This window comes from Pogoniulus pusillus, chromosome Z (genome assembly GCF_015220805.1).
Source record: "Pogoniulus pusillus isolate bPogPus1 chromosome Z, bPogPus1.pri, whole genome shotgun sequence".
In the NCBI taxonomy this organism is placed as follows: domain Eukaryota; kingdom Metazoa; phylum Chordata; class Aves; order Piciformes; family Lybiidae; genus Pogoniulus; species Pogoniulus pusillus.
In genome coordinates, this window is record NC_087309.1 from 50157812 (window position 1) to 50176394 (window position 18583).

The following is an 18583-nucleotide window of genomic DNA, read 5'->3' on the forward strand; positions in this document are numbered from 1 at the left end:
GTGGGGTCCATGAAAGGAGTGGTTGCATGCATTAACAAAGAGATGGACAAATGCAACCATTCACACCCAATGGTCATACGCTGCATCATCCACTGACAAGCACTGTGTTGTCAATCACTGCAGCTGGTCTCTGTCATGAAAATTGTGGTTTCTTGTGTTAACTTCATTAGAGCTCATGCACTAAACCACAGACAGTTTCAGGAATTTCTGTCTGAGCTATATGTTGCCTATGAAGATATTCTGTACCACACAGAAGTCCGTTGGCTGAGTCCAGGGAGGGTTTTGAAGTGATTTTATCACTTACTTCCACAGGTTTATGATTTTATGCTTTCTAAAAACAAAGAAGTACCAGAGCTCAAAGATGCAGAACGGAAATGGCACCTTGCATTTGTGATAGATGTAACAGAGCTACTCAACAATTTCAGTGTCCAGCTTCAAGGATAGGGGAAGCTCATCTGTGATAGGTATTCACATGTGAAAGCATTTCAAGTCATATTAGTCCTGCTCATTAACCAAGTAAAGGAGGAAAACTTCTTCCATCTCCCCACAACTCAAAACCTGTCAGCAGAAAAACCAGCAGTTGCATTCCCAAACAAAATATGTATGGATGTACTAAAAATGTTACAAAAGGAGTTTCAAGTTATATTTAAAGAGCTTCATCTCCATGAACAGGACATACAGCTTTTCCAGAACCCATTTTCTGTTGACATTGAAACTGTTGATCCAATTTACCAAATGGAATTGGCCGAACTACAGACTTGTGACTCGATGAAAGATGCATTCAAATCAAACAGCCTTACTAATTTCTATGCATCTCTCCCCTTAGAGAGATCTTTGGCAGCACCTATGTCTGTGAGCAGACTTTTTCCCAAATGAAACATCTGAAATCTCCGATCAGATCCAGACTAACTGATGAACACTTGCGTCACTTGCTATGACTAGCAGTGACAGATATGGAACCTAACATTGGCCATCTCGTTAGCCAAAAGCAGGCCTATAGTTCGCATTGAAATATTATTTGGTTTTGTTGATTACAGTTGTTCTTCACTTTAAATATTGCATTCTTTTTCCTGTTTTTCATACACTACTACAAATAAAGTATGTGCAGTGTGCATAGGAATTCCTTCATTTTTTTCCAAACTATAGTCTGGACCCCGACAGTGTCTGAGGGATAGTGAACTGGCCCCCTCTTTAAAAAGATTGAGGACCCTTGCCTTAGAGGCTTTTCTGAATTAAATATTCATCCTGAACTTGTATACTAAAATTAATGCATTCATTCTGTTAGTACAGATGATTCCTTAATTGTAACTGTCATATGTTGGTTTGGTTTTACTACAAATCACTCTTGTTTTAACTAAAGTAGTGTTTTACACTGAAGGCTGTACGTCTGGAGACTTCATTTCCATTTACTTATGTTATAGTTGTGCTTCAGAAGAGTTTGGAAGATACATTAGTAGTTTAAGGTAGCTAAGAGGATACCTGTTATAATAGATGCTTTTTTTTTTTTTTTTTTTAAACTTTGAAAGAACAAAAGATTAGAATTTATCTTTTGTGAACAAATATAAGATTTTTCTTTTATAAAGGGTGATTACCCTTCCCTGCTCTTGGTGTCCATCCAGGTTGTCATTATGGATACTAAAATAAAGGCTCATTTTTATGAAAGAAGAAAATAAAAAGAGCAACTCCTAGAACGCAGACTGAGATTCCTAATTTAAGAGATAACTGGTCACAGAGCTGATACAACATTTCATAACACAGCATGTCTTACAATGCATAGAGCTTCTTTTGTGATAAATGTTTGGTTTATTTTCAGCGCTATTGCAGTATGCAAGGTATGATGTATCACAGTATCATCAGGGTTGGAAGAGACCTCACAGATCATCAAGTCCAACCCTTTACCACAGAGCTCAAGGCTAGACCATGGCACCAAGTGCCACATCCAATCTTGCCTTGAACAGCCCCAGGGACGGCGACTCCACCACCTCCCCGGGCAGCCCATTCCAGTGTCCAATGACTCTCTCAGTGAAGAACTTTCTCCTCACCTCCAGCCTAAATTTCCCCTGGCGCAGCCTGAGGCTGTGTCCTCTCGTTCTGGTGCTGGCCACCTGAGAGAAGAGAGCAACCTCCCCCTGGCCACAACCACCCCTCAGGTAGTTGTAGACAACAATAAGGTCACTCCTGAGCCTCCTCTTCTCCAGGCTAAACAATCCCAGCTCCCTCAGCCTCTCCTCGTAGGGCTTGTGCTCGAGGCCTCTCCCCAGCCTCGTCGCCCTTCTCTGGACACGCTCAAGCATCTCAATGTCCCTTCTAAACTGGGGAGCCCAGAACTGAACACAGTACTCAAGGTGTGGTCTAACCAGTGCAGAGTACAGGGGCAGAATGACCTCCCTGCTCCTGCTGACCACACCATTCCTGATGCAGGCCAGGATGCCACTGGCTCTCTTGGCCACCTGGGCACACTGCTGGCTCATGTTCAGGCGGGTATCAATCAGTACCCCCAGATCCCTCTCTGTCTGGCTGCTCTCCAGCCACTCCGACCCCAGCCTGTATCTCTGCATGGGGTTGTTGTGGCCAAAGTGCAGCACCCGGCACTTGGAGCTATTGAATGCCATCCCATTGGACTCTGCCCATCTGTCCAGGCGGTCAAGGTCCCGCTGCAGAGCCCTTCTGCCCTCCAGCTCAATCACATCTGCCCCCAGCTTAGTGTCATCTGCTAATATAAGGCTAAACCGTAGGGTTTCAGAAGGGGACCAGTTGACAGATTGTTTGAAAACAAGAGGATATTTTAAGGAACTGTCTATTATGGAATGTATACATGTGAAGTAAACAAATGTTACATATATGTGTAATATACAAATTATGTGTGTATTATACAAGTTAACTATTATAAAAAGTAATCTACATTGGTTCTCCCTCCCTCATTCTCCCTCCCTCTCAGCCTATAACCTACTTTTCTCACCAAAACATTCTAGCTAGGCTCAAACTAGCACACCTTATGTCTCTTTTTTTTCCCTCTCTCTCTCTCTTTTCTCTTTCTCTTTTCTATTTTCTCTCTTTCACTTTCTCTCTTTTTCTCAGTCTTACTCGCTGTCTCTTTCTCTCTTTTTTCTCTTTTCTCTCACACTCTCACTCTTCTTCTGTTTTTCTCTTTTTCTTTCTTCCTCTTTTCTCTTTCTTCTCTCTATTTCTCTCTTTCCTCTTTCTCCTCTTTTTCTCTCCCTTCCCCCTCTCCCCTCCCCCCTCTCTCCCCTCTCTTCCCCCTCTCTCTCCCTCTCTTCCCCTACTCCCCTCCCTGTTCTCCCTCTCCACCCTCTCTTTCTTATTCTTTTTCTTTCTGTCTCTCACTTTCTTTCTCTCTGCTCTCTCTCTTTTTGCTCCTTCTTTTCCCTTTTCTCTCTCTTTTTGCACACTCTTTTCTCTTTCTATCTTTTTCTGTTTCTCTCACAGTTCAAAGTCAGTGTAGCTTATATTTCTCATGACACTGTAGAATGTCTGCTAAAAATATGCTTGTATTGGTTCTTATGGTTTCAGATTTTTTTTCATATGACTACATACTTGAAATGCAACAAACACAAATCAATGAAATAATGGTCTGGCTTTTTCTAGTATTTATTCTTCCTCTGTTCACTGTGTACGATCACACTATATATAAAGATTCTTATTTAGTATTCCTTTTAAGCTTTTTGGCAAAAAAAACCCACAGCAAAACAATACAAACAAACAAAAAACCCAAAATCCTACAAAAGCAAACCCCAGTGTAGAATCTTGTTTTTACACAGTCAAAGAGTGAAGGGAGAAGAGAAAAACAAAGTGTCATGTGGTTATTTTTGTGTAGAATTCTGCTGAAAATTTTAAATGATTAAGAGTAATACTACTCCATTCTTAAATTTTGTTTTTCATTTGAAAGTAAGCTATTGAGTTAATTTAGCATTTCTGAAGCTACATACTCAGTAGAAATAGCTTCATGACATCTAGAGGAAGGATTTAGTATGGGAAACTTTTTCAAAGCAAAACTTTATAATGAAATTAAACATCAGCATCCCATTCTTATGAATGATAGATGAATGTATAGGGTTAACACTCCAGGGGGACGTAACCCTGAGCCTGACCCTAAGGGTCTTGGCCCCTCGCCAGGGGTGGGCCACACTCCAGGTGATGGTTAGCCCACTCCCCCCACTTCCTGTCCTATAAAACAGAGGAGCTTCCTGCTCCTAGCCCTCTTTTTCTTTGCTCTCTCTTGACACACACACACACACTGCATACCAGCACACCACGTGGCAGCCACGAGGCAGAGACACCATCACATTGCTCGGGTTGTATCCATCCCTTTTTTTGTATTTTGCTGTTTTCCCTTCCTTATCCTTTGTAAACTTCCCTACCTCCAATACCTTTTCTAAGTTATTGTTAAACTTTTCCTTTTTAACTTCCAAATCGAGTGAGATTGATTTATTTGGGTGTGCTTACCTCTCTCTCTCTCCCTGTATCTAATCTCTATTTTTTGGGAGAGGAGGGGGAAGAGGGGAGGGCACTCTATAAATTCTATAAATTGTCATTGGGTCTATTAAATTTATTAGAGTCTCTGGGGACTTGCAAGTGAACCCAAGACAATTTATTTGGTGCCCAATGTGGGGCCAGATAGAAAGAATTCTTTCAGAGAAGATTTGGAAGTTAAAAAATGGATATTCTGAGAGTCTTAATCATTCACGCTTTTGGATGTCTATTTTGGTCCTGGGTGTTAAAGTTTATAAGTTACCATGTCTTCTGGATTGTCATTGATATGGTCTGGGAATATTCTAAGTATTTGCCTGTCCGAGTCTATGCCTATTTCCTGAATTCTGTTAGTAATCTAACTGTGTTTAGAAATGTTTCTGGAACATGGAATCAATATGAGTATATGTGTTGGGACACAGAAGCTCCAGATATTTTGGGGGAGAAATGGCACTGGATAACTGTTATTTCACTGTGTTTGAATGTGGTTTTGGGAATTTACAATGTAGCTCTAAGCTGGAACACGTGGAGAGCTGGTGTGGGTCCCGCCATTAGGACCCTTAGGGGGAGGGGTGGCTCTCACTGCCCTGGCTGCAGCTGCGGGGGGTGGGCAACAGGTCAGACCAGTCCGACGGGTCAGGCAGCCCCAAGCACAGGCACCGCCCCTAGCACGGCTCCGCCCAAAACTCCGCCCCTGGTCCCATCCAGAGCAGCCCCCCGGACCCTGCCCCCACAGCCCAGCCCCATCCATCTTGCCCCCATCACCACGCGGCAAGTTAGAACACACAGGAACCCTCCCACAGACACAGATCCAGGGCAAGGGACCTCTTCGGGAACCAGCACCCCCCAGCGACAGCAACCAGCTGGAAATGGACCTGATAATGGAGTTATCCTTATCAGCTCCACGCCCAGAAAGGAAATCAGGCACACAAGGCAGGAGTATGCAAGGGCAAATGGACAGTCCCTTTTAGCCTGGCTTTTGAAATGTTGGAATGCAGGAGCAGACACCGTGGACCTAGATCAGAGGGAGGCAAAGCAGTTGGGATCCTTGTCAAGGGATGAGGGTGTAGATAAAGAGCTGGGAAGACTGGATGGTACCCACTCTGGGCCAGGCTTCTCATAGCCGTGAGATACAGATACCCCACCAAGGATGACATGATTTTCCATCCCCTTAAATGGACAGGTATGGAACAGGGGATCTCATACCTGAGGCAGATGGCGGTTCAGGAGATAATTTATGGAGCCGACCAGAGGCCCTCGGACCCTGATGATGTCCGCATGAAGCCAGCCCTCTTAAAGAAACTGACCCAGTGTGCCCCTTCCACATATGCCCTTACACTGGGAGCACTGCTGCTGGGCAGAGACCCCAACAACCTTCCCACAATCAGGGAGTTTGTGAATGACCTGAGACAGTTTGAAGACAGTTTGTCGAGGAAAACCTTAATTGCCACTGTAGAGACCCTCACCCAAGAAGTGAATGAGCTAAAAGCCTTTTTCTCTGAACTGCAGAAGGCAGAGGATGACTGCTCTTCACCTTCAGAATGGGTGCAAGTCTCAGCTGTAAGGAACACACGCCGCCGTGCTCCTCCTCCTCCCCGCAGGAGACCAGCCCAGAGCAGACAGGGTACACACAGGGGGTCACTCTGGAGAACACTGTGTGAACATGGGGAAAACATGGACAGATGGCATGGCCAGCCCACCTCGGCTCTATGGGCCAGAGTAAGGGAACTGCAGGGGACAAACACAAGGAATAACTCCTCCAGAAGAGGGGTTGCCTCAGTGTCCCGCAGGCAGCCCTCTCGCCCAAGGGGTGGTGAGGCCAGTAACTCAGGTCCATGTGCCTCATGCGGTCACACTGCTCAGCATTAGAGGTGCCCTGTATCCAGCCAGGCGGAGGCCAGGGATAACAGAGTATATTGGGACGTGTTTGTGAAATGGCCTGGCACTTCTGAAGCCGAGAAGTACAGAGCGTTGGTAGACACCGGTGCCCAATGCACTCTGATCCCCTCCAGCCATAGGGGGACAGAAACTATTACAATTTCAGGAGTCACAGGGGGGTCTCAGGAGTTGACTGTGCTGCAGGCTGAGATAAGCCTCACCGGGAATGTGTGGGAGAAGCACACCATAGTAACTGGCCCTGATGCACCTTGCATCCTGGGGATTGACTTTCTCCGGGAAGGGTACTTTAAAGATCCGAAGGGGAACAAGTGGGCATTTGGCATAGCAACTGTAGAGACTGCAGACAAAGAGCAGCTGTCTATCATGCCTGCCCTGTCAGATGGCCCTTCCGTGGTTGGTACCCACAAGGTGGAAGATGTTAAGTTACCTGTTGCTTCTCGTATAGTTCATCGCAGGCAATACCGCACCAACAGAGACTCCCTGCTACCCATACAGCAGCCGATTCGCCGCCTGGAGCAGCAGCTTGTCATCAGCAAGAGCCACTCGCCCTTCAACAGCCCGATATGGCCTGTGTGGAAGGAGAATGGGGAATGGAGATTGACTGTGGACTTCAGAGGCCTGAATGAAGTGACTCCTCCCAATTAGCGCAGCCGTGCCTGATATGTTGGAGCTGCAGTATGAACTGGAAACGAAGGAGGCCAAATGGTATGCCACAATCGACACTGCTAATGCTTTCTTCTCCATCCCCATTGCAGAAGAATGTAGGCCACAGTTTGCCTTCACCTGGAGAGGAGTCCAGTACCACTGGAACAGACTGCCTCAAGGGTGGAAGCACAGCCCTACAATCTGCCATAGCATCATCCAGACTGCACTGGAGAAGGGTGGAGCTCCTGAACATCTGCAGTACATCGATGACATCATTGTATGGGGTGAGACAGCAGAGGAGGTCTTCCAGAAGGGTGAGAAGATCATTAATATCCTGTTGGATGCTGGTTTTGCCATTAAGAGAAGCAAAGTGAAAGGGCCTGCCAGAGAGATCCAGTTCCTGGGAGTTCGATGGCAGGATGGCCGACGCCACATCCCTATGGATGTGGTGAATAAAGTGGCCACTATGGTGGAACCCACTAACCGGAAGGAGACACAATCCTTCCTGGGGTTTGTGGGCTTTTGGAAGATGCACATTCCCGGGTACAGTCAAATTGTGAAACCCCTCTTTGACGTTACAAGAAAGAGGAATAACTTTGGGTGGGGACCTGAGCAGCAGGTGGCATTTGACCAGATCAAACGAGAGGTGGTCCATGCCATGGCCTTGGGACCAGTTCGAACCGGCCCAGAGATTAAGAACATTCTCTACACAGCAGCCGGTGAGAATGGTCCTAGCTGGAGCCTATGGCAGAAAGCTCCTGATGAGACAAGAGGCCGCCCACTCGGGTTCTGGAGCAAGGCATACAAAGGCTCAGAGACCAAGTATACCCCCACAGAGAAAGAAATCCTAGCTGCCTATGAGGGAGTTAGAGCTGCCTCTGAGGTGATTGGGACGGAGTCACCACTCCTTTTAGCTCCAAGGCTTCCAGTCCTGACTTGGATGTTTAAAGGGAAGGGTTCAACTCCGCACCATGCCACAGATGCCACTTGGAGTAAGTGGATGGCTCTGATAACTCAGAGGGCTAGGATGGGGACTCTTGAGCGCCCAGGCATTGTGGAGGTCATCACCAACTGGCCAGAGGGCACTGACTTTGGAAAGCCAGCAGAAGAGAAGGCAGTGACCCGTGCCGAGGAAGCCCCCCCATACAGTGACCTCCCTGAGGAGGAAAAGGCATATGCTCTGTTCACAGATGGATCCTGCCGCCTGGTAGGCAGCAAGCGAAGATGGAAGGCTGCCGTCTGGAACCCCACACGCAGGGTTGCAGAGGCAAGGTGAATCCAGCCAGTATGCTGAGGTGAAAGCCATCCAGCTGGCCCTGGACATTGCAGAACGAGAGCAGTGACCAATGCTATACATCTACACCGACTCATGGATGGTAGCAAATGCCTTATGGGGGTGGCTGAAGGAGTGGAAGAGAAATGATTGGCAGAGAAAAGGGAAGCCTATTTGGGCTGCTGATCTCTGGCAAGACATTTCTGCACGCCTGGACAAACTACCAGTTAAAATCCGACACATCAGTGCTCACATCCCAAAGAGCAGAGCCACTGAAGAGCAGCAGCATAACCACCAAGCTGACCTGGCTGCCCACATCTGCCAGATTGACCTGGACTGGAATCACAAAGGTGAACTGTTCTTAGCTCGGTGGGCACATGACTCTTCTGGCCACCAAGGAAGAGATGCTACATACCAATGGGCCCGAGACAGATCCGTGGACATATCCATGGAGGCCATAACTCAGGTTATGCATGAATGTGACATCTGTGCCACCATAAAGCAAGCTAAGCACATGAAGCCTTTGTGGTACGGGGGACGGTGGTCAAAGTACAGGTATGGGGAGGCCTGGCAGATCAATTACATCACTCTGCCTCGGTCTTGCAGTGGCAAGCAGTATGTGTTAACCATGGTGGAGGGAAGCATGGGGTGGCTGGAAACCTACCCAGTACCTCATGCTACTGCCTGTAACACCATTCTGGGCCTGCAGAGCCACATCCTGTGGAGACACAGTACCCCAGAGAGAATTGAGTCAGACAACGGGACCCATTTCAAGAACCACCTTGTAAGCAACTGGGCAAAAGAGCATGGGATAGAATGGGTTTACCACATCCCATACTACCCACAGGCTGCAGGAAAGATTGAGCGACACAATGGCCTGCTGAAAACCACCCTGAAGGCTATGGGAGGTGGAACTCTCAGAAACTGGGAGAAGCACCTTGCAGAAGCCACTTGGCTGGTGAATAGCAGGGGACCAGTTAACAGAGCTGGTCCTGCTCAGTCTGCCCTACTGCCCATAGTTGAGGGAGATGGAGTTCCTGTAGTCTGTGAAAGGAATCTACTGGGAAAAACTGTGTGGGTTGCTCCTGCCTCTGGTGGGGGAAAACCTATCAAAGGGGTGGTATCTGCAGAGGGTCCTGGTCACACATACTGGGTGATGATGGAAACTGGTACTATCGAGTGTGTCCCTCAGAGAAATCTCTCTTTAGCTGAAAAGGTTTGAAATCTCAGAGTTGATTCCATGTGTTCCAGATACTTTCAGGTTATCTTGTATTATAGTTGTATACTAGTTGTATCATAGTTGTGTGATACTTGTATTATAGTTCATAAGGGGTTACAAGTTGTTTTTGTAGTTACACCCTCACCACTACACGGCGTCCAACAGAACCTACATGACAGCAGCAGCTATCCAGAGTCCTACAGCATCGCATCACATCACACCACGGCGTCCAACCAGAACCCTGCATCTGATTCATCACTGATGCCCTGCAGTGAGAGACTGTTCCTGATTTCCCCCCAGAGGATGTCTACAGCCATCTCATCTACACCTGTTCCCCTGATGCCAGACACCAAGAGACTGTTCCTGATGTTTTCTTCACAGAGGGAAAAGACTCTTTGCTGAGTCCCAACAAGAACTGTTCCTGTTTCACTGACTTTTCTTCCGTTCCTGTCCTGCTCACACCTCACCAACCTGCACCGGACCAGAGGAGCACATCGCCTTGGGATACAGCTGGGGACCAAGAAGGACTTCAAGAACTCTTAACCCATGGACACGTTTTCCCATCTTTGGAGAAGAAGACTGTTCGTAGGAAGGTGGAAGTGGTCTAACCAAGGGGTGGAATGTATAGGGTTAACACTCCAGGGGGGCGTAACCCTGAACCTGACCCTAAGGGTCTTGGCCCCTCGCCAGGGGTGGGCCACACTCCAGGTGATGGTTAGTCCACTCCCCCCACTTCCTGTCCTATAAAACAGAGGAGCTTCCTGCTCCTAGCCCTCTTTTTCTTTGCTCTCTCTTGACACACACACACACACACACTGCATACCAGCACACCACGTGGCAGCCACGAGGCAGAGACACCATCACATTGCTCGGGTTGTATCCATCCCTTTTTTTGTATTTTGCTGTTTTCCCTTCCTTATCCTTTGTAAACTTCCCTACCTCCAATACCTTTTCTAAGTTATTGTTAAACTTTTCCTTTTTAACTTCCAAATCGAGTGAGATTGATTTATTTGGGTGTGCTTACCTCTCTCTCTCTCCCTGTATCTAATCTCTATTTTTTGGGAGAGGAGGGGGAAGAGGGGAGGGCACTCTATAAATTCTATAAATTGTCATTGGGTCTATTAAATTTATTAGAGTCTCTGGGGACTTGCAAGTGAACCCAAGACAATGAAATGTTAAGTTGGACAACTCAGATTATTGAACAAAGTGCAGTAAAAAAATTGTCATGGAAAGCAGTCATATTTCAGGTTTCAAATATTTCCTTCTTTTTTATTAAACAGAATATTTCAAGTTCTTCTGAAATGTACAATTACTACAGAAATAAAAATAAGTGGATAAATACAGTTGGAGTTCATCCAGATATAAGAAAGTTGATGGAAAAAATTATATTCAGTTCAAAATCAGACCAGAACATACAGTCCTTCCCTGTTTGATAAAAATAAACAAACTTGAATATCAATCACTTTGAAAAGTTAGTGTGCATAAATGGAGATGTGAATGGGAGACGATGTGAAAATATAAGCAATGACAAACACTGTGGCTTTTGTTTTAGCTAAAAAATACAGGTATCACAGTATCAAAAAGGTTGGAAGAGACCTCATAGATCATCAAGTCCAACCCTTTACCACAGAGCTCAAGGCTAGACCATGGCACCAAGTGCCACATCCAATCTTGCCTTGAACAGCCCCAGGGACGGCGACTCCACCACCTCCCCGGGCAGCCCATTCCAGTGTCCAGTGACTCTCTCAGTGAAGAACTTCCTCCTCACCTCGAGCCTAAATTTCCCCTGAAGTAGCTTGAGGCTGTGTCCTCTTGTTCTGGTGCTGGCCACCTGAGAGAAGAGAGCAACCTCCCCCTGGCCACAACCACCCCTCAGGTAGTTGTAGACAGCAATAAGGTCTCCCCTGAGCCTCCTCTTCTCCAGGCTAAACAATCCCAGCTCCCTCAGCCTCTCCTCGTAGGGCTGTGCTCAAGGCCTCTCACCAGCCTCGTCGCCCTTCTCTGGACACGCTCAAGCATCTCAATGTCCCTCCTAAACTGGGGGGCCCAGAACTGAACACAGTACTCAAGGTGTGGTCTAACCAGTGCAGAGTACAGGGGCAGAATGACCTCCCTGCTCCTGCTGACCACACCATTCCTGATGCAGGCCAGGATGCCACTGGCTCTCTTGGCCACCTGGGCACACTGCTGGCTCATGTTCAGGCGGGTATCAATCAGTACCCCCAGATCCCTCTCTGTCCGGCTGCTCTCCAGCCACTCCGACCCCAGCCTGTATCTCTGCATGGGGTTGTTGTGGCCAAAGTGCAGCACCCAGCACTTGGAGCTGAGTTTAGCAGTGCAAGTTGACTAGTTTCAATGGCATGCACACTTCAGTAAGTAAATCAACATAAAACCTGCATTTAATCATATCTCTCTTCCCTTCCTCCCTATGGGAATTTGCTGTTCTTGTTAAAAATTCATCTGTCTCACAGGTTGATTAAAATTAACTTTTTTTTCAACCTAAAAATAGTAATGCAAATAATACTGTCTGGAATTAAATCAAGTAACCTTGATAAAACAATTAACTCATCCTCTACTAAATCAATATTTGTTGATGCTAATACTGGAGCTAGTTCCAGTAGTTGGAATTACAGTGGCTGATGTAGTGTCTTTATTATTAGTAATTAGGCTGCTGTCTTTCCCCAGTACTACTTCCCTAAGCTAGTACTTGACTGACTTGTAGAAACCAGTTTAGACCATACCTACAGTATGCACTCCACACACTGTTAAGGCTTCTTTAGAAGCATTTGTGTGTGATTTATGAGTTCAGGTGCATATTGTCACCTCCCACCTTAGATCAGCTGTTGTGGAACCATAGCTTAAAGCTATTTTAGTAAAACAGTTTTGATTATGTTAGAGTTTACTGCAGTGAAGGCAAGGAGAGTTTTCAGTTGTTGCAGTATCACTATACTCTCTTTGGAATTTTTCTCAAGATACTACTTGAGTGGTGCTTTTGGGGTAGCTTCAGTTAACAAAAAGTTCTTATATTGCCAGTATTACTCTCTCCATCTTAGCATCACTTCTAGTAAGGTACTTAACTGTGACAAATTAGGAATTAATTTGCTCTAATGCACTAACGTGACCATGAAGCTCTTGACGTCTATTTATTCTTTTTTCATTTGTGTATCATCTTTGCTTCTTCAATCTGATTATGTTCTTTTGGCAGTTAAATTCTCCTTAAGCAATATTACATAGGCCCATCTGATGCTTATTCCTGTTCAAGGAAAGATTTTCTTTGGCATGCTCTCAGGTTTGCAGTATTATTGTAATATTTGGTTTGGTCCTGAACTATGTGATCAGAAATTATTTTCTAAATACTAAAGGATGTTTTGGTTCAGATTAGCATTACGTAATCCAGTGTATGCCTAATAATTATACATAGCAAAGCAGGAGGTGCAGTGACCAAGCTGCAGTAACAACAAATAATAAAATTTGATAATGGGATTGCAATGTAAAAATGCCTGTAGGGAATCATAGTAGACTGCCTTTATGTTCCCTTCTGACTTTCAACACTTTTAAAATTACTCTTGAATCTATGTGTCTTAGCAGAAAGTACCATGGTCCCAAAAATGGGTCCATTTTTAGCATTAAAAGATTAATTCTTTTCCCTTTGAAAGACAGGCCATAAAGAAGATTGCTGTAGTGTAAATTATGGAACTGTTACTTTTGTCTGTAACACCCAAACCAGCATTCAGGTAAAGGGAGAAAATACTCCAAAGAAATGTAAGACTATGAGGTTACTGTGTAGTTTGGAAATTTCGCTTTTCGTTATTGAACTAGTATGTGAAATAATACATTTAATGGCATAAAATGTAGTGATGAGGAAAAAATGCTCTAGGATCAGTTTCTGAACCTGAAAGAGCTGTTTCTTTGCATTTACATCTGATAGATATTTTTTTTCAAAGTTACAACTAAGCAGGTTGTCTATTATTCGTCCTAATATTTGGGGTGCAGTGGTGTTACTTAGCAGTGAATAGGAAAGACCATGTGACTGTGAAGGCCAGTGTAGGTGACTCACAAAACTAAGAACCTGGATGATGTTGAGAAAATCTGGCAAATCCTGATTAGTTAGGGAATTAACAAGGCAGGAATTATAAAATATGTAGTTATTTTATTTCAAAAAAGCCTCACCCACAAACTAGTTAAATTCAGGTTCTAACTCAGTTGGGAAGAATCTTCACCAGGATGCTTATGGGCAGTTCATTCAGGAGAATCTGAAAACGTAAAGTTTAGCCACAAAATGGCTTTGCGCCACTTACAAAAAAAGGCAGCCCGGAGCCCTAGGGAATGTCTGTGCTACTCACAGCAGTGGAGGAGTAGGAATTTCAAGATAGTCCCTGGCTCCTTTGCAGCAGTATTGGAACTGTTTGGCATCTTGATAGGCATTGAGAGGCTTCTGGATCTTCCCAGGCTCTAGCAGGGTGCCGAGAAAGAGGCGGACGAATTCTAACTTGATCCTGGTTCCTCTTGGCACAGAGGTTTGCAGAGGTGCAGGCAGGATCTCTTGCAGATGTGCAGAGAGCAGATGTGAGTGGCACTTCTCACCACATCATGAGGCACTTAATGCCTTCTCCTGGTAAACTTGAGACACTTAAGTTTCCAGGTTGCTCAAGCCCCAAACATCATGGCTAAGCTAGTCTGAAGCATGAGTCAGGGCAGAACAAGTTGTCCAAGCTGAGATCAGTGAGGCAGAGCACGTTGTCAGAGCAGCGCAGCACACACCGAGGCAGAGAAGTGATGTAGAGGCAGCACAACTGCTTTTACCTTTGCTCCATTTATGTTATTTGCCTGAGTGAATGGCTCCTTTGGCCACAGAGATTCACCAATCAGAATGGCACTTGCAAAACTGACCATGTTAGGTGAAACCAGGGCTTGTTTACCCTTATTTGGACAAGACACTCACAAGTGCATAAACACCTGCGGGTACCTGTTTATCACTGAGAGGGGACATAATAGTCCAAGCCTTTGTTTTCCTCCCGCCCTTGCATCCCCCATCAGCAGAAGGGTGGGGCAAGCCAGGACATGTTTTAGGCCTATTAGCTTTCCATGACAATAAGGCAGCTTCTCTGTTTCTGTTAGGTATTTGAAATGGAGTACCAGTTACCGTTTTTTTAGGATATTCTTTATGGATAAGCTCACAGAGAATAATTTCGAATATTTTACATTATAAGAATAATTATGCATTTTAGCTAAATTCAGCATTTCCTAGATGTTATTTTTTTGCAGTGACTACAGAGTCTTTTTAAATAAAACTGTATTTAGGGTTGCGGCATTCATGGGCAGGGTTTGTTATCTATGGTGTAACTTTTCCCTATAATACAACCAGATTAACACAATAATTTGGTTTAATTGCAGATTGGTGAAAGAGAAAGTTATGTATGAAAAAGAAGCAAAACAGCAAGAAGAAAAGATTGAAAAAATGAAAGCTGAAGCATGTGATGATTATGGAATTAAGAAGCAGGTAAACTGTCCTAAAACTTGTTTTATAAAATCCTTCTTTGCTGTATTCATAACTGTCCTTAAATAAAGAATCTGTTCTGTCTTTTCCAGACTGCTATGATATAAATACTAGACTAAAATCCCGTGGAAGTCATAGTAAGCACTTGTAGAAATGTTTTTTTTCCCTTTATTCCATAACTGTCAAACTATAAAGACAGTGCATCTGGATTAGTTAGCTCTTGGTGTCAGGATCGCTGTCACTCTCTAACAGCGTGTATGAGGCCATCATGAACTCTTTCTCAGAAATACCAGGAGCCTGAACATGAGTGCTGTGGGTGCATTTAGGTAAACTTAAGTGCTTGCTGATAAGTGTAAATGTTAAAGTGAGGTGAGAATGCTCAGTAGTTATAAAGACAAAATGTTTCAGCTCTTTAGTATATACCAGTATCCCTTTGAAAAAGTTACAGACCTCAAACAGAGAGAATGGGTAGAGCTGGTAATGCAGTCTCTGCCTAGCAAGGTGTATGCTGTAGTTTCATCTCCTTAGTTGTATGGTTTAGTGTCACTATTACATTAGGATTATTTTTTCCTTGGAAGGTTTCTTTTTCTTGCAAAAGACAATGGTTGCACACAGTTGTTACATGGCCTTTTGGAAGGAGGAGCATCAGGTTTCCTTCTCACTAAGAGAAGGCTTGGGTTTGAGAGATTCATGTTCATTCTTTACAGGACTGTAGTATGTTTGTGTTGTACTGTGGCCTTTATTCTTTGAACTCAGTATGTTATCTTTTAGCTATGTTGTAAAACCTCATCTACTGTTCTCCCACATTCATTTTTAAACAACGGAAGAATAGGTTAAACAAAACTCAAATCTAAAAATTAATGAGAATTTATTTTAAAATGTGGGAAGAAGCCCTTTTAGAACAAGCTGAACCAACATTATTTTATTGAGTTGAGATTTCAGTTTACGTGTGTATGTCCTGCTTTGCTTTCATTATACCATGAGAAAAAAAAGACAAATAAAGAATTTGTGTGCAAATAAAGAGTTGTATTTATAGAGCTGAGCTGCCTTCAGCATCCTCACAGACTGAGACTGTAAGATCCTACAAAATAGTAGTCTTTCTGAAGATCTGCTGGTGCTAACAAGAACTAATGAATGCAATTCCAGTTTTTAGTGTCCCCCATTCATCAGATCATTTGACTGCACTGTGCTATTTCTGCAGTGACCTGCAAGATATCATCAAAGTCAAAAATAGTGGAGGCTGTGAACTTCTGCTATGAAATGAAATGCTACACACTACTTGAAGGTACTTTCAGAGACCAGTGACAAAAACCTTCACAGTGAATAGTCTCAATTCACTGAGAAATTGCCTGATCCACTTGGAAAGCAATCAGTTCCTCCAAAGACATCTTCACATCTTGTTCTTTTGGTGCAGTTTTCATTCTGGAAGTTAAAATACTAAGTTATGATGAAGAGTTGAAGGTTCAGAAAGAATGCACACATTTTCTATAAGACCAGATTTGTTAGAGAAAATTACACAATGCCAAGAAAACTTGCTCAGAATCATATTTTGGATGAAGTTAATACTTTGAGATGTTATCTGGAAAAGTATCTGTAGTTAGACACTTTAAGAGTTGCTTTTAGTTAATAATCCCTAATCTGAATAATTATATTTATTTAAATATACAGTTGTATTCTTTATTTCAGTAAACACTGGGGATATGGCAATTAATTCAATCACTTGGCACTAGGATAATAAATTTAACTAGTATTTTAGCTGAGGTATCAGCTAAATCAGACATGTATATGCAAATTAATCCAGAGTTGAGGGAGGGATCCTGAAGCATTGCTTATCTCAGTGTAGTGATAGTCTCCTTTAGTATTCTAGTTATAACTCTGCAGTACAGCATATGGTTTAATAGTACAGAAGTGACTCTGGAAAATTGTACTTTAAAATGAATAATGCTATTCTTACAGCATACGTAGGCTTCAGGGTGTGTCTGTCTTTAAGGAGATGTCTGTCTCTTTTCAGAATGACTTAGAGTTTGACTTAGTGGTTTTCTCTTAACTGCTTATGCAGTTTGTAGTTCCTGTGAACCTGAGACAGTGACCAGCTTGGGTAGCCGTAATGAGGAGCACATTTGGGATCAGAAAAACAGGACAGAAAAAGAGGACAGTTTTCTTGTAGTGCTGGTGTACGCTGACCAAGATTATTACATGAAGACCACTTTCTAGGACATGAGAAGACTCTGTTGCAGTAACTCAGAATAATTCCCTTCCTCACATCCAAATATGTGGAGTCTCAAACATGGTTTTTGTCATTGTCATGGTCGCTTTTGCACTAGCACCAGCATGATGGCAGATCTCAGAATTTGGACCACAGCAGCTGCCGTACATCAGAGAGTTCAGAAATGAGCAAATTGGGCCATTACATACGTATGATATGTTAATCAGTCAACGCTCTATTATCCACCCCTGCAGTGCATTCCTTTGACCTTCACCCCGAGCAGGGCTCTGCTGTGCTGGGTCCCCATTTTGAACAGCATTGGTACTCCAGAGCTCCCTCTGTGGTAACACTATGCTTTCAGTACAGCCAGAGTTTTCACTTCCTGAATGTCATCCCTCATCCCTCAGAGGTCTGCACCTGCTTTTCACCTGTAACACCTATATATTAGTATTGCCCTGAGTGCAGGTCATATTTGCACTACTTGCTGTGCCTCAGGTCAGCTGAATCCAAGCCAAGAACTACTTAGAGTAGTTTTGCAAGAAACTCTTAACATTATTGGGCAACAAAGCCTGGAATTTTCTTTCACTTACATCTTACTTAAAGATAAGTTTTAAAAAATCGCTCTGCTGTCATCTGGGTTTTGTCTACAAAAGGCAGATAAGAAATTGGGAGTTCAGGAGAAAGCAGTTAATAAATGAGCAGTCTTTGGGAGAAAAAAAAACGGTGAAAGAAATTTTATATCTCAAACCTATACAGCCTTCAATGATAACACTTGTATGAATAAGGGGTTTTAAGTACTTTAATAGAATAATAATTTTAAAATAATTTTATTTTTAAAACTTTTATACTATATGTATCAGGTTTGTAGAAGTTGGGGGATGAAAAGTAAAATACTATTCCACCAGGTGTAAATTTTATATATAGTTTCTATAGATGGTCATGAAGAACCCTAACCGATAGCAGCAAGTAGTGCAATTGTACTTCCAATTTGTGGATTTTTTCATAGTAAAGCCTTACTTTCTATGGAGTTGTAATGATACTCACTGTGTTATATTTTATACAGATCCTCATACTACCTCACCCCTGCAGTTGAAACTTTTCACACCGTTACCACCCACAAGTGCAGACTAATGATCGAGACCTGTGGTTGTTGATTTGTCTTGTATGGAAGCAAAAACTCTTCCTTAGCTAATGTTTTTATATTAAGGCTTGTGAGTATGGGAGAAGCCTAAGGTAGCTACTTCGTGTTTCTCTTCAGTGGAATTGTAGATACACTTGGGTAGTTTTGTTAACTGTCAGCGTTTTTACTAATGCATTACAGATTTCCATGTATATTGTTTTTTAATTTTTTTGTGG

At 43.6% G+C, this 18583-nt stretch overlaps 1 protein-coding gene across 1 annotated transcript in view; it reads left to right on the plus strand.

Annotated features, from left to right (window-relative positions):
- The window catches only part of TBCA (tubulin folding cofactor A), a 46029-nt gene that overhangs the window by 17713 nt on the left and 9733 nt on the right, over positions 1-18583 (plus strand). The window contains exon 2 of the mRNA XM_064140002.1: positions 14919-15024. Coding sequence (XP_063996072.1) covers positions 14919-15024 — 106 coding nt within the window. The remainder of the gene's footprint in view (positions 1-14918; positions 15025-18583) is intronic.